This window comes from Lepidochelys kempii, chromosome 1 (genome assembly GCF_965140265.1).
Source record: "Lepidochelys kempii isolate rLepKem1 chromosome 1, rLepKem1.hap2, whole genome shotgun sequence".
Taxonomy (NCBI): Eukaryota; Metazoa; Chordata; order Testudines; family Cheloniidae; genus Lepidochelys; species Lepidochelys kempii.
In genome coordinates this window covers 110,194,118-110,216,444 of record NC_133256.1, presented here as the reverse complement: position 1 = coordinate 110,216,444, position 22,327 = coordinate 110,194,118, and the positions used below count along the sequence as shown (strand labels likewise).

Genomic DNA, 22,327 nt, shown 5'->3' with positions numbered 1-22,327 from the left:
TGCCCAACACCAGAATACCCTCTCCCCGATTCCCTATGGCCAGAGGCCCCCCCCCCCCAGACCCAGGGGCTGGCGGGGGTCTCAAGACACAGTGCAAGCAGAGCAGGCTGGGGCCCCTTTGACCATGGGCCTGGCTCCATGGAACCACTGGTGCCATTGTAAACCCGGCACTGGCTCTGGGGGGGTAGGATGTGTGAGTGTTTGGGCCAGGGATAGGGTTGCTAGGTGTCTGGTATTGTTACAGCCATACTTGATTACAGGTATTTTGTAATAAATTATCAAAATAATTGAAACTAGTGATTATATAGTGTGATGTTGACAAATAATATTTGCAGCATTTTAAAATATTGTGCACAGCATTTTAAATTTTTTGGCACAGAATTCCCTCCAGCAGAACCTCTTGTCCTATCCTTAGAGGTTAAGGAGAATAATTGTTCCCCCTCCTCTTTGTAACAACCTTGTATGCCACCCTGGGTAGGCGAAGCCTGCAGCTGCTGAGCCAGTGAAGTGCCGGAGTCTGGGGGCATCATCCCGCCCGCTCTGCAGCCAAACTCTCATGGGGCCATGGGTGGGTGCAACGCTGGCCAAGTCCCACGCTGCAGCAAGAGAGGCGAGGCTGGCGCTCAGGGGCAAACGGAGACGCTCCGCTGCAGCGCGGGCAGCGGCCAGGCACAGACCCCTCTTCGCCAGGGCGCCAGCCCGACCCTGCCAAGGGCGGCTGGGCCCCGAGTGCGGGCCGGGCGGCGGGAAGAGGCTGCAGCGCCCGCTGGTTCCCGGCCGGCGGCACAGGAGTCGGCGGGGCGGGGCCCGGGATCCCGCCCCTCTGAGAGGCCGGAGTGAGGGAAAGAGCCGCGGCGGCGGCGGCGGCAGCAGCAGTGGCAGCAGGTGAGGCGGAGTCACTGGAGACACGGGCTCCGCCCCGGAGGCGGCCCGGCCCCGAGGGGGCTGCGTAGCGCTGCCCTGCCGGAGCAGCAGCCTCCGCACCTGGGCGCGGGGCTGCCGGTGGCCGCAGCGCCTCAGGTGACAGCCCAGGTGGGCGGGAGGGGGCTGTCACCGGCTGTGGCACGGGAGCGGCCCGCGGCCGAGCGCTGGCTCCCCGCGTGTCTCTCTGGCGTCTCACGGCAGCTCTCGCGGGGGAGGAGGAAGGCGCGCCCGGGGCGCCGAGGGGCTGAACTTTGGAGCCTCTGCTCCTGATGGGGCCGGTCCCGAGGAGGCGGAGGAGGAGGCGCTGTTGCTGCCGCCGCTGCCCTGTGTGAGGCGAGCTCGCTCCCGCTGGGGCGGCCCTGTGGAGAAACTCCGCTCAGGTCCGCACCCCCTGCTGCTGCTGCCGCCGCCGCCGCCGCCCGGCAGGCGCGGCGCGGGACCGACTCTGCTAGGGGAAGCCCCGAGCGCTGCCCGGCCATGGAGCAGGGCGAAGGAGGCGCGCCGGAGCCTGGGGCCGGCATTCCCAGGTACACATGCCCGGGCTGGGGCTGGGGCGGGGGCCCGCTGCTGGGGGGGCTTCGTTCCCTCGTTCAGCGCTCACGTCCTAGCGCTGTACTTGGCTCCCCTGTGTGTTTGTGTAGGTGCCGGGAGTGGTGCAGGCAGGGAGAGGGGGAGCGGGGCTGTTCGTGGGGGGAGACACTCCTCCATAGTCTGGGTTGAAGCTGAGGGTGCTGGCAAAGGCTGGCTCTGTGCTGAAGGGCGGGTTTGGTGGGTGTTTTTCAAAGGAATGGCACTTTCGCTGTAATTTTACTTATTGATCAAAATTGTCCTCATTCCCATTGTCGCAGCTAAACAGCACCATTGAGATTTTCCTTAAGTATTAGTAATAGCATTTCACTGTGCTGAGTAAGCCCGTGTTTTTGAGGTTTTCTCACTTAGGGAGGGCTATATTGTGAGCTTCACTGGATTAAATGGCAGGCTTCAGAGTAGCAGCCCTGTTAGTCTGTATTCACAAAAAGAAAAGGAGCACTTGTGGAGTACTCCTTTTCTTTTTACTGGATTAAATGGCTCTAAAGTCTCCTCCCCCCCAAACAAACAAAACTGAGATTAGGAGTACTTGTGGCACCCATGAAATGAGCTGTTGCTCACGAAAGTTTATGCTCAAATAAATTTGTTAGTCTCTCTAAGGTGCCACAAGTACTCCTTTTCTTAGAGACTCAGTACTCTTTTTTTTTTGCGGATACAGACTAACACGGCTGCTACTCTGAAAACTGAGATTAACATTCAAAAGCCTCTTACACAGGGGCATATGTTCTGTTAAGATTGTGTCTTGGTAGATAACCTTTAATGCCCACAAAAATTGAAAGGAGGTGCAGTAATTTAAAATATTTTTTAATCATTTACTTGTTTATTTTTTATATTTAAACTATTTCCTCAATTGGAAGAAGGAAAAAAAGCAGGATCTATGAAACCCAACTTTCAGTCCTTGGAAAGAGATACTTTTTCTGGGTAGTGGGCCTTCAGAGTGGTATCTTTTCTACCAGTTTCTTACATGGAACAATGAAGGGTTTGGGGCAAAGCAAAGTCTATGAAAGAAAGACTTTGGAAGAGATGAATAAAGAGTAATTAAATATCTGTTTTACAAGACATTCTCCATAAATAGAAGTGAAACAGTTTTGTATAATTGTATTAATACAATTAATTAATTAATACAATACAATTAATTAAATATAGAAATGTGAAAATTAACTACTGTAAAACAAAGCTTGGAAGGGTGTCGTGCTGTGGGGATTTAGAGAGGATGAATACATTCCGAAGGGAAGTTTGTCAGTGTCATTCTCTCCATTTCCCAAAAAACCATTAGTGATGCACTGGAACAAAGAATCTCTTAAAAGTAAGAGATTAATGGCTTTGACATACATACAAGCTTCTGTTAAAAACAGACAAGAAAATTTTGTAAAATCAGGAGACCACCCAGGACTTCAGATAAGGCACAGTGCCTGTAGATATGGGATTATCTAACTGTTGAGAATATCTTCATAATTTTTGAAACCTGTCTCCTTCCTGCTTCCCAACAATCAGACTGAATTATGAAATGAATCTGTGTTCCCTACCTTCATTATCAGAATCCTAAACGTGATGTGTGGGTTGAAGTGTCATGCTTTCTTGAATTGTCTGAATGCTCTGTGTATGAGTGTGAAAGGTTTCTTTAATCATAAAAGTAATGAAGAATTAAAAAAAAAACTTTCCCAAGGAAGATCATGACTGAATGATTAGTGACTCTAAAAACTGTATTATAGGGTTTAATGTTTGTATTTGTCTCTCTGATTCCACATCAAATTTGTTCAGCATACAAATGAAAGATTACTTTTAGCCCTGTAAACTCAGTGGGTCTGAACATGCAGTAGTGCTTCTTCTGACTCATGCATCACCACCAATAAAAGATTCAATGGGTCAAATTCTCCCCATGGTTACACCTGTACAATTCCATTTGTCATTATTGGAGGTTGGACTTGTGAAACTGAGAGTTGAATTTGCCCTCACAGTTGGAATTTAGGCCTTCATATCTTACAAGCTGCTCTGCATGAGTGGATCCCTGTGCCCAGGCAAAGACCCATTGGCTTCACTGGGGTAGGTGTAATGGTCCTTCCATGCAAAGTATTTTGCACAGGTGGGATCTTTCACCACTTCAGTTGATGTATGAGCCAGAATAATATCCAATTCACTCTTCAATAGCCAATGTTGGTTCTTCATTACTAATGGGAATAAAAAATTGTAAAAACAACCCCCCCGATTATTGTAAATAAGTACACCTGATGCCACACACATACATGGAGTAGATCTGGTGAAGGGCAAAATGGAGGCCATTACTATGTAATCAATTTTCAAACAGTGTTTTTCTTTAAATAGGTTATTGCCAAAAAGTTACAAAAAAATAGCACATTTTTAAGGTAATCTTTGTAATTGAATGAGTTATTACAATCTGTATTTACTAGCACAGCACTAGTGGAAAAACTAATTTTTTTTAATCTTTGAATCATAGACTCTTACCTTTGCAATCTATATTCCTTACATTTGTTGTTGCCTATTTTTTCTGTATTATGAAAACCTCATTCCAGTTAGTCACAGTTTAAGCCAATTGTCTACAAAATAGATCTTTGGCTCTAAATCTCCCAATTGCCAAAAGCAAGGAAGTCTGGCATTGACCATAAATTTACATACGTTCCAGTTCATTGTTTTGTATTTTCCATAACTGTTTTTCAATTTAGTTTACTAAAGCATACTTACATATTTTTTAAGTCTGTGTGTGGAGAAATTTTGTGTACAATAACTTTTTATATTGTAGGGTTGATCCATATGGATTTGAAAGGCCAGAAGACTTTGATTTTGTGTCATATGAAGAATTCTTTTCTAGATATCTGGTGATACTCACTAGAAGAGCAATAAAATGGTCAAAGCTTCTAAAGGGGAATAATGGGGTACAGAAAAGTTTAAAAGGTAAGTTATATGTTTGTATTTTATTGGACCTGAATGTAAATCAGTGTTGAGAATAGAACTTAAGTTTAAATTGGCTTGCACTTGAGAACACAATACTAAATGTCTTTTTTGCTCTAAGTAATAACAGACTGAATTCAGTAATAATACATAAACAAATTTGGTGCTGTTCTAGGGATAATCAGTTTGATTTAAAGTTCACAAGGGAGTAATCCTATTTGATGTGCATCATAATATCTTAGTCACTATGTCTGTAATCAAGAAGGATTATACCTGCAAGAGACTGGATTTTTTGTTACTATTGCTTATACTACTTTACATATTTGTGTGCTCAAATGACCTCATTAAAGGATAGGTGCATGGTGCAGCAGAAAGTGTAAAGAACTGAACATCAGGAGTTCTGAGTTCTTCTCCCAGGTTTGGCGAGACATTGACTCGTTCTCTGACATTTTGCAAGTTGCTTAATTTTCTGTGCCTCGTTTTTCCCCATCTGTGAAACGGGGGTTGTCTTATGGCTAAAAAGCACTATGTATGTGCTAAGACTTAATAATCAAAATTTAAAAACAGAGAAAGTAAAATTAACAGAAGAGCTAGGTGCAAATATTTCAGAAGATGTTAACAGAACTCTTAATTGCCAGTTCAAGAAGCAGGAAAACCTCTCATGATAGCCTAGGATGTGAAAGTGGAGGGGGGCAATGTAATTAAAGGGAGGTATTGTGGGCAAGGAATCATGCGAGGCTGCAAGTTCTCTTCCCTTTCCTTGTGGGAGCGAAATTTTTCTGTGTAAGCTTCTTATTTTTCCCTTTGCACTTAATGATGTATCCAATATGTCCTTCCTGGGGATCCTGTTTGGAATTCTCACAATGATGCCCAGCACAGACATTAAAGTGGCCTTAATATGGTTTAGTTTAATTCAACTAATCCACTTGAAAAGTTAATTTGGATTAATTTTCCTGAGTGTCCCTGGGTAGACAAGCCCTTGAATTGCACCTGAATCCTTAGAGGTGTGCTTCAGCACTAGGCTTCGCTTACTACTTTTGGGGAATTTTTGCAATGCAGCAAGAAAAGTGATAGCTCTTTCTACAGTGTTAACTTTTCCTAAGGCAGTGCTACTCAAAGTGGTGGTCCGCAGACTGGTGCCAGTCCGCTAGCCATCGGCTGCTGGTCTGGGCGCACACTGGGGAAAAAAAATTGCCGGTCCCCCACATCAGATAGCTTGAGAAGCACTGCGGGCCTAAGGGGCATTACATCATACTTGTAAAATCTCTGCCACTCTTTCTGGAATTAGGGGTTCCATTAAATCTGATGTGTGGATGAAGGACATGAAGCATGATGGCAATAGAGAGGATCCTGGATGGCTGTTGCATCAAATTTTCAGTTACTAACTTTTTACTAAAGATCATCAGAATTGCTTACAGTACACTTTCTTACACACCTTTAGAAAGAATATGACCAATATAAAGGAATACAGCAGAGCTGAGGCAGTCTATTTGGAGTTACTGTAAACACACATTATTAACGACAAATCTTCCATGCTCCATTGTGCAGTGACACCCCAAAATTACTCAAGCTGGAAATGCTGGAGGAGGAAAGTGGCAGATTACTTTTATTCTGTAAAAGTGTTGATTTAAGCACTAGCCCCAGGATACTGCTACTAGGATCCACCATGTCTGTTGTCTATTCCCATATTGGACACAAACATATATGGATAGTCTCCAGTTTGTGAGGACATTATTATCCTGCAGGATCACTCATCCATTGGAACCGTGGCAAGTCAGTCTGTTAATCCTCTGAACCCTTCATCTCTCCCAACCCCACATTTTGGTTTCTTTGATCTGATGCTTTAGGAGTCTGAATTGCTAATCCTAATAATGTCTATTCCAAACGCAAACTGATTGTAATACAAAACAGAGAGGAGTGTTTAACATACAGTTCTTCTGTACAGTCCCTTTGAGAACCTCCACACCCTAATTTTCTACTTCCCCAGGGAAGATCTGAGACCCTTTCAGACTGTGTAGTGTAGTTTTACTGGACATTTAATGTATGATATCTCAGCAGTTCCATGCCCATATATCCTCAGGCCCCAGAAAAGCTCCTAATTCCTATCATACTGACAAGAAGAAGGGATGTAATGCTAATTCCTTAATTTGGAAATACAGCATATTTATGTGCTGATTTGTTTCATGCAGATGCCTCGTGTCTGACATGGCATGTGTACATGCATAGTTCTGTTCTGCTTGAAAGAAAACTAATTAGGGTGCTTTAACAACTGTTATGCTGTATATCCTGTTTCCCTTGATCACAGAGTTCCAGAAAGATGGGTCATATGAATTTTTATCATCATTCCATTTGCTCTTTCTTCATCCCATATTTGCTATCCCTCTCACCTTGTTCCTCGCTATTTCAGTTCTGCTGTCTTTCATTTCCTCTCTCCACCCTAGGTTCACTTCTTGCTCTTCTTTTCTTTCTCTCCTCCTCCTCCCCGCACCCCCACATTACCTGACAAGTCCCTGCCCCTCCCACCGTGCTCTAGGTTCTGCTGCAATCTCTTCAACTGCTGTGATTTGTGCTTTCTTTACAGTGTCGCAAGTCAGCTTGCTGCTTTGATTCATTTACAGCTGGTCAACAAGCACCAGAGGTGCAATACGAGAGCCTTACATGACCACTGAAAGTTACTTTAATTCCCACCTACAGTGTGCCTGTGTAAGAAATTCAAGTAACCTACTTGCTGCTGGAAACAACTTGTAGCAGAAAGTACTTAGTGTAAACTTATCAGCCTTCTGATGCGAATGCACTAAGTGCTGTGGGTTGGAAAAGGGTCTGCAGTTTGTGGACATACAGAATATTGGTGAAACCAGATTCTATGATTTGCAACTTGTCAGAAATGTCTTATCAAAGGCTGAATGAAGGCACAGGCGTCTCCTGTTTGTTTCCACTTTGTAGTTTGTTGTCCAAACTGGATATGGCATGTTCAGATATGAGGTATTTGGACACGGGTCAGTTTTTCTTCTAATAATTTTCAAAGTGAACTAGAGTAATTTTCAATATCCTATTAAAGAGAATACAGCTGTACAGTCCAAATTACTCTCTAAAAGGCTTTGGATCTTGTTTGTTGTTCCACTTAGTCATGCTATTGTACCCAGTACTCTTCAAGAACTAAATGAGGAAATGATATAAAATGGTAGTACCTTTTCAAGTTGTAATCCTATAATGTGTGTGTGTGACCTAAGTGCTTGTCTGTTGATTGTCAAAACAATTGCAGCTTCAATTCCTGCCTTTGTTTGTTTGTTCTGTAAGTTTTTTACTCTGCATGAAGAAATTCCTTCATTTTTCTTTATTTGTGCCATTTTTGGTTTTGTGCCTGTTAGTTTCGCTTTCACTGTCTCTCTATACCTAAATACACCTTTTAAACTTCTTCAGTCTTATTTGAAGGGTAATAGGCCAAATTAATCATAGCATTTAAAATTAGAGAAGGTACTGGAAAATGAAACGGGAACATGTTTGTTTAGAGTATAAAACATGGGGTGAGATGGGGGTTTGTGTGGTGAGAGGGGAATGAAGATGTTACAAAGAAAATATAAACTATTTCCGATCTCATGCTTGTCCATAACTTGAATGCCAACTGTACACAAAATCCACTTTGTTTCTTTTTGATGTGTTGAGAATAAAATAAGCAACTTTTAAAATTCCATATGTTTGTCTCCTGGCTTCAGCTGTGCTCTTGGGTATATTTCTTTAGAGTATGTGTTAGTTTCCTCAACACTTAAATTTGTTTTTTATGTGCAGAAATATGCTGCAAATATGAAATACTTCATAATGGAACTTTGATAATATTTTTGGCTAAAATAAGTCTTTCTTTTTTGTTTTTAATTAATACATTCCCACATGACTTTGCCTAACCACACCATAGACAGACTTAATTTGTCATGCTATACCAAAAGCATGTCTGTCTATAGGCAAAGGAAATAGGAATTTTCTGAGTGAATGTGAAAATTCTACCATTAAGGGAATGTTGTCTACTTAAAAATCGCACTTCTGTCACAGTTCTCTTACCTCTTGTTGTTATAAGTAATGTCCAATACTGGAGAAATGCTGTATTTTTTTTTTATTTCACTTACTTTTGGCACTTGGCAGTACTTTAAATATATTCTCTTTCCCTCTCTGGATCTTTTATCCTGTAACAGAGAGAGAAATATATTCAAAAATGTGATTGTAAATCGACTAAACCTGGCATGGTGAGCCAGAGGTAAGTGCAGTACTGGGAACTACTTTACACTCATTTAAAAAAAAATGGACTAGATTTCAGGTTGGCAGCATCCTTTCACTAGTGTTATACCGACAACATACCTTGATTAAAGGTTTTTTCCTTTATTATACAAGTGGGCAGGTGCAGTTTAAATTGAGGTTATATGTACTGCTGTTCATACAAATGACACCATGTGTGTCACTAACCTTGATAGTCCATGGAGCTTTGTGTGGATGCAGGGGCCTGCTCATCTGGAATCTTCTGTGGAATCAGGACCTTCGGTTTAGTTTTCAGCCTGAGTCAGGTGAGGGAGGAAGAATCATGCAAGATGTAACCTCTTTCAAGGAGCATTACAAGTATTGTAATTGGAGAATATTCCACTCTATGAAATGTTCTTGTGGTTTTTGTTGTTGGGTTTTTTTTTGTTTGAGGAAAGAGTAAAATCCACTGTTAAGCATTTTAATGATGTGAGGGAGGCAGCACTGTAAAAAGGCTCTGATGTGTAGTTCTAACATTTGCATGAGAACTTGCCTTGTTTATAACGGAGTTTGGGGGTATGTGGTCAACAGTATATCCCATATATAAGGTGTGTGTGTGTGTATAATATTAGATAGATACATACTTGGGCTTTCTCATTGAAAGCCTAAGGACATCTGTTGTCGTGAGGACAATGACACTGAGGAGTAATGTGTATGTTAAGCTGCAGGGCTGCTGTCCCCTTGTACTGGATACCAAAGTCAAAGGCTTGTCCCTGTTTCCTGCATTTGATTTAGATTTATGTCTGATACTGGCGAGGCTTTCAGAGTAAATAGTTATACCAGGAGGAGACCAGTTACAAGGGGGAGTATATTTTTGGAATAATCCTTTTAAGAAAAAGGCATGATATTAGTTAGGATAAAACCAAATAATCCTCAACCTAACAAGTGAGTACACTTTTAGGGGCATGCATAGATTATTTCAAATAGACATACCTCTTGGTTTAGGCAGGGCTTATCACTTGAAATTAGGTAGTGCAGAACCTATCTACAGTATTTCTTGAGCTTCAAAATTCACAGTGACTTTTAAATGATGTGGTTGGTATTTTAGGAGAGGGAATTGGTCTGGATTTATAAAAACAAAAACCTCTTCAGCTATCGTGAAAAAATCCATGGTTTCTCTCTCATTCCTCCTGGCTCTCCAACAGGGTCATTCAGACAGTAGCCACTAGCCCTGATGACTAAAAATGCACTTGGGGGAGGGGGGGGGGGGGTCTAGTGTTTCTATTACTGGGCTTTGCAGCAGCACTAGTGAACTGCCAAACCCTAATCCTAGAGTCATGCTAACGTCCTCAGTGATGCCGATGCATAATCGAGCAAACAGAAAACCACAATGTCAACCTCTGTTAGAAGTACAAGGAAAGAAGAAAAATCAATATTTTCCAAATGGAAAAAGAAGAAAAATCAATGGGAAAACCACTTTATTTTCAGATCTCCATTCAAGAGGACATCACAATGAAAAGGGAGGGGGAAACATTAAAACTCTAATATATGGGATAGTGTTCAGCTGATAGTAATTTACTCTCCCTGTAGTACGTATACGTTAAACCTGTGGAAAAGGACTGCTCTCTGATGGATCTGTGGAGTTACTGGAAACCACCTGTTTAATTGTGTGTTTTGTGGGAGGGGAGATTGGGGTTTTGTGTGTGTGTTTGTGGCTGTATTTTGACACTGAGCATAGTACAGTATATTCTGGCCACTTAAATCTGCTGCATACTACATAAGTAAATCTAAATGTTTGTCTTCACTTTTGGCTCTTACGTGGAGGAGGGAGGAAGCATTGTAATCAATGAATGCTTGTCAAGAGTTCTCCTAGAACCTCTCAACTTCCTGTTTTGTTTCCAGAAGAAAAATAAGGTTTTGTTTGTTGCATTGCAGTGAAGAGATATATCAGGAAAGGCGTTCCCAATGAGCATCGTGCACTGATATGGATGATTGTAAGTGGAGCCCAGGCCAAGATGGAACAAAACCCTGGATACTATAATAAACTACTTGAGGGAGAGAAAAGTGACACGCTGATGGAAGCAATCAAGACAGGTTATGTCCTAATGTTTATACATATAGTCAATAACTATGTATTATAAAGTAAGAGTGACAGATTAAATTGTTGGTTTCATTGTGTGTGGCAGTAAAGTTGTGTTTCTGTAAATGTTTAGTAGTAGTTTAATAATGATTAATGTGAAAACTAAAATAGTCTCAAACTCTGTAATAACACCACTCTCTTCAGACTTAACAATGCTCCTTCCAAACTTAAAATGAATGGGCCGGGTGGTGGTGGTAAGTAGGTTGCGGTTACTTGATATTCAAACTGATCCAACTGTAATAATAACATTTTTCTAAAGAAGCTGACACAAAAATTGGCACAGTTCTGTGATTGTTTCATTGTGCACTGCCGTCCTCAGTGTCCGCAAAGCTCTAAAGTTGTTTCTTTAGGATGACAGATCCAGCAGGAATTTCTTTTTCTTTTTCAAAAAGAAAAGGAGTACTTGTGGCACCTTAGAGACTAACCAATTTATTAGAGCATAAGCTTTCGTGAGCTACAGCTCACTTCATCAGATGCATATCGTGGAAACTGCAGCAGACTTTATATATACAGAGAGAATATGAACCAATACCTCCTCCCACCCCACTGTCCTGCTGGTAATAGCTTATCTAAAGTGATCATCAGGTGGGCCATTTCCAGCACAAATCCAGGTTTTCTCACCCTCCACCCCCCCACACAAATTCACTCTCCTGCTGGTGATAGCCCATCCAAAGTGACAACTCTTTACACAATGTGCATGATAATAAAGTTGGGCCATTTCCTGCACAAATCCAGGTTCTCTCACCCCCTCACCCCCCTCCCAAAAACCACACACACAAACTCACTATCCTGCTGGTAATAGCTCATCCAAAGTGACCATTCTCCCTACAATGTGCATAATTAAGGTGGGCCATTTCCAGCACAAATCCAGGTTTTCTCACATCCCCCCCACCCCCATACACACACAAACTCACTCTCCTGCTGGTAATAGCTCATCCAAACTGACCACTCTCCAAGTTTAAATCCAAGTTAAACCAGAACATCTGGGGGGGGGGGGAGGGTAGGAAAAAACAAGAGGAAATAGGCTACCTTGCATAATGACTTAGCCACTCACAGTCTCTATTTAAGCCTAAATTAATAGTATCCAATTTGTGATATATGCCATCATGTGCCAGCAATGCCCCTCTGCCATGTACATTGGTCAAACTGGACAGTCTCTACGTAAAAGAATAAATGGACACAAATCAGATGTCAAGAATTATAACATTCATAAACCAGTCGGAGAACACTTCAATCTCTCTGGTCACGCAATCACAGACATGAAGGTCGCTATCTTAAAACAAAAAAACTTCAAATCCAGACTCCAGCGAGAAACTGCTGAATTGGAATTCATTTGCAAATTGGATACTATTAATTTAGGCTTAAATAGAGACTGGGAGTGGCTAAGTCATTATGCAAGGTAGCCTATTTCCTCTTGTTTTTTCCTACCCCCCCCCCCCCCAGATGTTCTGGTTTAACTTGGATTTAAACTTGGAGAGTGGTCAGTTTGGATGAGCTATTACCAGCAGGAGAGTGAGTTTGTGTGTGTATGGGGGTGGGGGGGATGTGAGAGAACCTGGATTTGTGCTGGAAATGGCCCACCTTAATTATGCACATTGTAGGGAGAATGGTCACTTTGGATGAGCTATTACCAGCAGGATAGTGAGTTTGTGTGTGTGGTTTTTGGGAGGGGGGTGAGAGAACCTGGATTTGTGCAGGAAATGGCCCAACTTTATTATCATGCACATTGTGTAAAGAGTTGTCACTTTGGATGGGCTATCACCAGCAGGAGAGTGAATTTGTGTGGGGGGGTGGAGGGTGAGAAAACCTGGATTTGTGCTGGAAATGGCCCACCTGATGATCACTTTAGATAAGCTATTACCAGCAGGACAGTGGGGTGGGAGGAGGTATTTTTTCATATTCTCTGTGTATAAATAAAGTCTGCTGCAGTTTCCACGGCATGCATCCGATGAAGTGAGCTGTAGCTCACGAAAGCTCATGCTCAGATAAATTGGTTAGTCTCTAAGGTGCCACAAGTACTCCTTTTCTTTTTGCGAAAACTAAATAATAGCAGCTTGTCGGAGTTTGGTGTTACATACCTGAGTAAGGCATTTTGGAACATGCATATCCAGACTCCTGCAGGAAGAATGTCCAGACCAGAAATCATCAGGCTTCAGTATTCCCATGCTGAACCATGAGTTGCAGTTTAGGGGTGTGTAGAGGGAGCAACTAAGATGATTATCCAAGGTCAGCCTCACCAGTGGCCTCTAGAGAGCAAAGGCAATGACAGCAATCCCTCTGCAATGTTAGGCAGTAAAACCAGGGATCTTACCAGGACAGCAGGTGACTGTTTGGCTAAGTCAGCCTGTGAAACAAAGCAGTGTGTTGGGATGAGGGGGAAAGGGAACACAAGTGAGTTATAGGAAGAAATAAGGACTTGGGAGACGCACTGGAGGGAGGAAAAGACAGACAAGCAGAATTGGAGACCATGGGAATTAAAATGAATAAGTGAATAAGAGAATGAGCAACTGAAAAAAACAGGATTGAGCTCTGAAAAGAGGAAGAGAGATGGTGAGGGTGGAGTGTCCCAGAGCTTGGGCTCCAGCCTGAGGCTGACCATCTGTACAACAATATTTAGTGCCCAAGTCAATTGACCCAGTCCTGTGACAGCCGTGCCATGGTTTTATCTCTGTGTAGATGTATAAGGAATAGAAGACAATAGCTGGGAGGCCATAGGAAAAAATTGTTAGAGGTGAAAGAATAACATGAGCATCTGTGAGAGGGTAGGAGAAAATAGAAAAAAATTAAGATATACGCCATTTTTAATTTTCATGAAACCTTGTGTTCTTGTCGACTATTTAGATATTTGGCATCAGCTGAAAGACAAGTTACACTGAAATGGCAGTTTAATTTTAATATTCAGCCATTCAGTGCGTTCCTGCTTTATATTAAATATTTCTAATGCTGTGATAGATTTAAAAAGTAAAGAAAAATATGTAATCTTGTTAATATTTGCTTCACAAATCTGTAATTCCCATGATTCTCAAAATCTTCTGGCAATCATGCTCCATAAAGTGCTGTAGTTTTAGCACTAAGATAATAGTTTTACCTAAGATACTACTATTAGCACCATCAAAGGGAGGAAAATTAATCTGAGAATCTCACTTTAATCATTACCACAACTTGACAACGGCAACAAAACTTAGGATCTAAAGGTTCAAAGACAAGAAGAAAGAACCCCAAACTACTTATGTTTAAAAACTCATGATTTTGAGGGCTTGACTCATGATTTTTGAATGCTTGTGGTTGGCAGGACTGCAGTGGAGGAAGAAATACAACAATATATTTTATTATTTCTGTAAATGCAGAAATAATGCACATGCAGTATACTAAATATTGTAGACATGTTAAAAGTCTCTTTCTGCTCATGAAGAGCCTACAGTTCTGGTAGGTAGGTAAGGTTGCCAGGCATCTGGTTTTCAAGCTGAACACCCAGTCGAAAAGGGACCCCGGTAGCCCCGGTCAGCACCTCTGACCGGGCTGTTAAAAGTCTGGTTGGCGGCACAGCAGAGCTAAGGCAGGCTCCCTGCCTGCCCTGGCTCTGCGCAGCTCCTGGAAGCAACTAGCATGTCCCTCTGGGCCCTAGGCACAGGTGCAATTAGGGAAGCTCCTCGCACTGCCCCTGCCCTGAGCTCTGCCTCGGCAGCTCCCATTGGCTAGGAACTGTGGCCAATGGGAGCTGCGAGAGTGGCGCCTGCGGACATGGGCAGCGCGCACTGCACACAGCCACCTGACTGCGCCTCCACCTAGGGGCCGGACATGGCGGCCGCTTCCAGGAGCAGTGCGGAGCCAGGTCAGGCAGGGAGCCAGCCTTAGCCCTGCTGTGCCGCTGACCAGGAGCTGCCTGAGGTAAGCGCTGCATGACCAGGGCCCATGCCGTGAACCCCCTGCCCCAGGTCGGAACCCCCTCCCGCACCCTAACTCCCTTCCAGACCCCGCACCTCCACCCCAAACCCCGTCCCAGCCCTGAGCCCCAAACTCCCTCCCAGATACTGAGCCCCCTCCCAGAGCCCGCACCCCCTCTTGGACCCCAATCCGCTGCCCCAGCCCGGAGCCCTGTCCCACACCGTGAACTCATTATTTCTGACCCCACCCCAAAGCCTGCACTCCCAGCTGGAGCCCTCACCCCCTCCCACATCACAACCCCCCTGCCCCAGCCCAGTGAAAGTGAGTGAGGGTGGGGGAGAGCAAGTGACGGAGGGAGGGGGACTGGAGTGAGTGGGGGGGGTGGAGTCTCAGAGATGGGGCAGGGCAGGGCTGGGGTCTTGGGGTGGGGCAAGGTGCTAGCTTTTGTGCAATTACAAAACTGGCAACTCTATCTACAAATGCAAGGACGGGGAGGAAGAGCAACCAAAAGCAGCATGAATGAACAGAACAATGTAGCATCCATCACATTAATCCTGTAACTTTTGTCATTAAACTAGACGGATGGTCCAGTATGATGATGGGCATTGTGTGTGGAGTGGGAAGGATCCATGTATTACGATGAGCTGGAAAAGTGTAGAACACTGAGATGAAGAGATAATGCATGTCTGGTTGTCAAAATCCCCTAAATGTCTCAGAATTCTGAAGAAAGGCATTCAGCTTTAGGTCTGAATATTTTTATCTAATTGCTGCAAAAATTGCTTCTACAGTTCTAATTCCAGGTTTTTAAAAACATTTCGTCATCTCATGCTGCATGGTCCTGGGCCTGAATATTTGTTTCTGAATGAGGTGTCAAAAATGCTGTAATGATGACAAAGGAGAGAGAAACATGCAAAGGGTTTTCCTCATCAGGATTACAGCAAAGAAATAAATTGAGAAAGTAATTACTTAGCTGATTTGCTTCCTGCATTTGATAGAGGCATTGTTTTGCCAGCTTGTATTACTAACGCACCATTATTTTAATTTTTTCAAAATAGGACTTAAAACATTTACTAGGAACGGATTGCCAACATGCCCCTTCTGCTCTCGCCCTCTTGACCCTCAGTCCCTTGTCCAGCTCTGTTAAGGTCACTGGGGCTACGCATGGCCCCAGGGTCTGGCTCTGCAGAGCTCATTGCAGGATCAGGGCTTAACTGTCAGTAAAAACTATCATACTGGATTCTTTGTCTTCACTGCCTGGTCAAATTTATTTCAAACTGTAGGGGTTTTTTTTTTTTCCTTTAAATTAAATGTTGCCTTCCCATCTGTATGTCAAAAACCAAATTAAGGTTAATGGAAAACTTTTTTTTTTTTTTAAATTCTGTCTTGGATATGAAGTTTTTCTACATCCTTCTAGAAAACTTGCAGTCTTTCTTGATTATTGGTTTTAGCCTTTCTAGAAAAGGTGGGTAAATTTTGCACTCTTACTGATACTTTAGCTATTGTACCCTGGTTCTTTTTTAAACCACTGTATAATACTCTAAAGGCCTTAGCCCTCAGGATGATGTAGTTGTTACTAAGTGTAATGTCAGGTTTCAGAGTAGCAGCTGTGTTAGTCTGTATTCGCAAAAAGAAAAGGAGTACTTGTGGCACCTTAGAGACTAACCAATTTATTTGAGCATAAGCTTTCGTGAGCTACAGCTCACTTCATTGGATGTGTAATGTGATGTGTTAAAATCCTACATAAAATCAGGCAAATTTTCCCCACCTCTGTTGTAAAATGTGCTGTGGCAATGGAAAATAAAATTTAGAGTTGACGCTTTTACCATGGAGCCTTTCTCAGGTTGTACAATTAATAAATTTGTTTGGATCAGCTTCTGTTATATATGTATATATAATATAGTTTTTTAATCTACATAACTGAAGGGGAAACACCATATCTGAAATGTCAGCTCTAATCTCTCCAGCAACTTCCAAATTGTACATTAATAAACCTATTCTGATTATATGACAAAAAGCCAACATCCTAGAGATCCCCTGACCTGTTTACTTTAATGCTCCAGTAAAGGATGAACATTTTAAACAGAACAACAAATTCATTTTTTGTATTGTTAGCAAGAAGATTTTATATTGCACTTTATTGGAAAAATGTGTGTGGTGTAGTAAAATATGGATTGTCTTTGTGGTGGAAAAGCTTTCACACAAAGTACGTTCACAAGAGATGTGTCAACAAGAGGATAGGTATTTAGAAATTTGGTCATCCTTTTTAGCATACTCAGAGGAAGAGAGCTCCTCCGCCAGCAAGCCAGAATCTCTAGCCTGGTTCATTGGATATTAACCTCATCCCAAATAAGTAATCAGTAATGTGCAATGTAGTGTATTAACATTTTATTATTCTTTATTGTAAGAAAGAGTTTGTTTTTTTTAAAAAAGTATTCTGATTATGCAGATACAACACTGCTATTTCTACCAACAGAAACAAAACAAGTTTTCTGTAGCCTATGACTATCAGATTGTTACACAAGCTGTCATAAATATAAAGGGAAGGGTAAACCCCTTTGAAATCCCTCCTGGCCAGGGGAAAGCTCCTCTCACCTGTAAAGGGTTAAGAAGCTAAAGGTAACCTCGCTGGCACCTGACCAAAATGACCAATGAGGAGACAAGATACTTTCAAAAGCTGGGAGGAGGGAGAGAAACAAAGGGTTTGTGTGTCTGTCTGTAGTCGTCTTGGCCGGGGACAGAACAGGAATGGAGTCTTAGAACTTTTAGTAAGTAATCTAGCTAGGTATGTGTTAGATTATGATTTCTTTAAATGGCTGAGAAAAGAATTGTGCTGAATAGAATAACTATTTCTGTCTGTGTATCTTTTCTGTAACTTAAGGTTTTGCCTAGAGGGGTTCTCTATGTTTTTGAATCTAATTACCCTGTAAGATATATACCATCCTGATTTTACAGGGGGGATTTCTTTATTTCTATTTACTTCTATTTTTTATTAAAAGTCTTCTTGTAAAACACTGAATGCTTTTTCATTGTTCTCAGATCCAAGGGTTTGGGTTTGTGGTCACCTATGCAAATTGGTGAGGCTTTTTATCCAACATTTCCCAGGAAAGGGGGAGTGCAAGTGTTGGGAGGATTGTTCATTGTTCTTAAGATCCAAGGGTCTGGGTCTGTAGTCACCTAGGCAAATTGGTGAGGCTTTTTACCAAACCTTGTCCAGGAAGTGGGGTGCAAGGTTTTGGGAAGTATTTTGGGGGGAAGGACGCGTCCAAACAGCTCTTCCCCAGTAACCAGTATTAGTTTGGTGGTGGTAGCGGCCATTCCAAGGATAACGGGGGTAATATTTTGTACCTTGGGGAAGTTTTGACCTAAGCTGGTAAAGATAAGCTTAGGAGGTTTTTCATGCAGGTCCCCACATCTGTACCCTAGAGTTCAGAGTGGGGGAGGAACCTTGACATGGTGGCACAGTGGTGGGATTAACCTGAAATCATTTTGAGATCCAGTTGAGATTTTTTGAACTAGAAATACAGATTTTAAAAAGGAATTTTTAGGAAGTCCAGAAGGCAGCTTTGAAACTGAAAGCAGCTTGGTTTCTCTCTGCTTTGTGGCCAAGCAGAGACAAAAGGGGATTATCTTGTGAATTGCAGGTTTTCTTTGCCTGGAGGCAGGGTACTTAACTCCTGCAGGGAAATTCACAGTCTTCCAACCCAGAGGTTTTTTTTCTTTTTCTTTTCTTCCTAAAAGTAAATAGTGTGTGCTCTACCCATTTGCCTGGAGACAAAAGTGGCAGGGTTTTTTTTAGGATTTTGATTTTTTTTTTTGTTTTACAAGGAGCACAGGTTTGAAAAGAAATTTTTTTTTTCTTCTTTGGGCTGGGTAAGCAGGTTTCCAAGTAGTTGGAGGGTTTTTGCTTTAATTTGGGCCCAGAGCAGAGACAAGGGAATTGTCTTTTTCTGTAGGCTGACAATCACTATCAGAGAATAGGTATTCTATTCCAGCACAGCAAAATTTTACAGCCAAGTTTTGTTTGTTTATTTCTAAACCTCGGGTGTAAAGTTAGTTAAAAACAGAGAGGTTAGAATGGCCAAATCCTCAGCTCGACTACAGCTGGAATTAGCCAAATTTCAGGCTGAGGAAAAACAAAGGGAACATGAAAGACAGATAGAACTCATGCAGCTGAAGAAGGAACAAGAAAGGGAGGCAGAACAACACCAAGAGGCTGCCCACAAGAGGGAAATGGAGGCAAGGAAGCATGTGGAGGAGGAGAGGGAAAAAGAGAGGAAGCATGTGGAGGAGGAGAAGGAAAAAGAGAGGAAGCATGTGGAGGAGATGGAGAGGATAAAGGCCCAGCAGAATATACCAACAAACCCTAGCGATCCTTCTCCAGGTACCACTTCCCATCCCAGAAAGTTCCCCACCTACAAGGCAGGTGATGATACTGAGGCCTTCTTAGAAAACTTCGAAAGGGCCTGCCTTGGGTACAACATCTCTACTGACCAATACATGGTAGAGCTGAGGCCGCAGCTCAGTGGACCCTTAGCTGAGGTGGCAGCTGAAATGCCTAAAGAACACATGAACAAGTATGAACTGTTTAAATCCAAGGCGAGAGTCAGAATGGGGATAACACCCGAGCAGTCTCGTCGGAGGTTCAGAGCCCTAAGGTGGAAACCAGACATGTCATTTACCCGACATGCCTACCACATTGTAAAACATTGGGATGCCTGGATATCAGGAGCAAGTGTTGAATCTCCAGTAAATTTGCCCTTCCTAATGCAAATGGAACAATTCTTAGAGGGTGTTCCTGAGGAAATAGAAAGATACATCCTAGATGGGAAACCCAAAACTGTAATTGAGGCAGGAGAGATTGGAGCCAGATGGGTGGAGGTGGCAGAGAAGAAGAAAACTGGTCGCAGTTGGAGCGGAGACCAGAAGGGACCACCCCAGACCACACCCTATTACCGGGGGCCACCCAAAGCCCCACCTACCTCCCAAAGAACCCTCCAGACCCCTTATCGTCCCACCACCCCGTTCTCCAGCAACCCTCCTCGCCCCAGTGACCCGTCAGCTGGACGATGTTTTAAGTGTAACGAGCTGGGGCATGTAAAGGCCAACTGCCCCAAGAACCCCAACAGATTACAGTTCATTGCACCGGAATCACACCAGAGGTCCACAGGCCCAGATACCTCCCAGATACCCTTGGAGCGGAGGGAAACTGTGAGTGTGGGTGGGAAGAAGGTCACCGCGTGGAGGGACACCGGAGCACAAGTGTCAGCTATCCATGCTTCCTTAGTGGACCCCAATTTAATCAACCCAGAGATCCAAGTGACGATTCAACCCTTCAAGTCCAACTCTTTCAATTTGCCTACAGCCAAGTTGCCTGTCCAGTACAAGGGCTGGTCAGGAATGTGGACTTTTGCAGTCTATGATGATTATCCCATCCCCATGCTGTTGGGGGAAGACTTGGCCAATCATGTGAAGCAGGCCAAGAGGGTGGGAATGGTCACCCGCAACCAGGCTAAACAAGCCGTGAGGCCTAGCTCTGTTCCGGAAACTTCTATCAGGACCCAGTCAGAGGTGATGGACCTGGACCCCAGGCCAATGTCTGCAACAGCAGTAGTGGATCCAGTCCCAGAGACCCAGACGGAACCAGTCCCAGAACCGGAACCAGCCGAACAACCAACACCAGACCCCGTGTCAGCACTGAATCCAATACTTGCAACCTCAACACCAGAGGGCCCCACCGAACCTGAACTGGCAGCAGCCGATAACCCTACACAAGAGGCTCAGCCGGAGCCTGAATCCCAACATAGTGCACCAGCGGAGAGCGGTTCACAGTCAACAGAAACAGCTCCATCCCCTATATCGCTTCCAGAGGGACCAAGCCTAGGTCCACAATCCCATGAGGAACTGATGTCTCCAGCATCAAGGGAACAGTTCCAGACCGAACAGGAAGCAGATGAAAGCCTCCAGAGAGCTTGGACGGCGGCACGGAGCAACCCACCGCCTCTCAGCTCTTCTAATCGATCCAGGTTTGTTGTAGAAAGAGGACTTTTATACAAGGAAACTCTTTCTGGGGGACACCAGGAAGACTGGCATCCTCAGAGACAGTTGGTAGTTCCAACTAAATACCGGGCCAAGCTCTTGAGCTTAGCCCATGATCACCCTAGTGGCCATACTGGGGTGAACAGGACCAAAGACCGTTTGGGGGGGTCATTCCACTGGGAGGGAATGGGCAAGGATGTTTCTACCTATGTCCAGTCTTGTGAGGTGTGCCAAAGAGTGGGAAAACCCCAAGACCAGGTCAAAGCTCCTCTCCAGCCACTCCCCATCATTGAAGTTCCATTTCAGCGAGTAGCTGTGGATATTCTGGGTCCTTTTCCGAAAAAGACACCCAGAGGAAAGCAGTACATACTGACTTTCATGGATTTTGCCACCCGATGGCCGGAAGCAGTAGCTCTAAGCAACACCAGGGCTAAAAGTGTGTGCCAGGCACTAGCAGACATTTTTGCCAGGGTAGGTTGGCCCTCCGACATCCTCACAGATGCAGGGACTAATTTCCTGGCAGGAACTATGAAAAACCTTTGGGAAGCTCATGGGGTAAATCACTTGGTTGCCACTCCTTACCATCATCAAACAAATGGCATGGTGGAGAAGTTTAATGGAACTTTGGGGGCCATGATACGTAAATTCGTAAATGAGCACTCCAATGATTGGGACCTAGTATTGCAGCAGTTGCTCTTTGCCTACAGAGCTGTACCACATCCCAGTTTAGGGTTTTCTCCATTTGAACTTGTATATGGCCGTGAGGTTAAGGGGCCATTGCAGTTGGTGAAGCAGCAATGGGAGGGATTTACACCTTCTCCAGGAACTAACATTCTGGACTTTGTAACCAACCTACAAAACACCCTCCGAACCTCTTTAGCCCTTGCTAGAGAAAACTTACAGGATGCTCAAAAAGAGCAAAAAGCCTGGTATGATAAACATGCCAGAGAGCGTTCCTTCAAAGTAGGAGACCAGGTCATGGTCTTAAAGGCGCTCCAGGCCCATAAAATGGAAGCATCGTGGGAAGGGCCATTCGTGGTCCAGGAGCGCCTGGGAGCTGTTAATTATCTCATAGCATTCCCCACCTCCAACCGAAAGCCTAAGGTGTATCATATTAATTCTCTAAAGCCCTTTTATTCCAGAGAATTAAAGGTTTGTCAGTTTACAGCCCAGGGAGGAGACGACGCTGAGTGGCCTGAAGGTGTCTACTACGAAGGGAAATGTGCTGGTGGTGTGGAAGAGGTGAACCTCTCCATGACCCTTGGGCGTATGCAGCGACAGCAGATCCAGGAGCTGTGCACTAGCTACGCGCCAACGTTCTCAGCCACCCCAGGACTGACTGAACGGGCATACCACTCCATTGACACAGGTAATGCTCACCCAATTAGGGTCCAACCTTACCGGGTGTCTCCTCAAGCTAAAACTGCTATAGAACGGGAGATCCAGGATATGTTACAGATGGGTGTAATCCGCCCCTCTGAAAGTGCATGGGCATCTCCAGTGGTTCTAGTTCCCAAACCAGATGGGGAAATACGTTTTTGCGTGGACTACCGTAAGCTAAATGCTGTAACTCGCCCAGACAACTATCCCATGCCACGCACAGATGAACTATTAGAGAAACTG

At 43.8% G+C, this 22,327-nt stretch overlaps 1 protein-coding gene across 8 annotated transcripts in view; it reads left to right on the top strand.

The window, feature by feature from the left end:
* The first annotated feature begins 894 nt into the window (after positions 1-894).
* Positions 895-22,327, top strand: part of GRTP1 (growth hormone regulated TBC protein 1) — a 99,845-nt gene continuing 78,412 nt past the window's right edge. For 3 of the 8 annotated variants that reach the window (XR_012159630.1, XR_012159631.1, XM_073350323.1), the window contains exons 1-2: positions 18,042-20,691; positions 21,847-22,073. Coding sequence is in view for 6 of the 8 variants with exons in the window: in XM_073350323.1 (XP_073206424.1) it covers positions 18,743-20,691; positions 21,847-22,073 (2,176 nt within the window). In the remaining 2 variants the exon portion in view is untranslated. The other 5 variants (XM_073350358.1, XM_073350347.1, XM_073350353.1 and 2 more) reach the window with 5 other exon arrangements.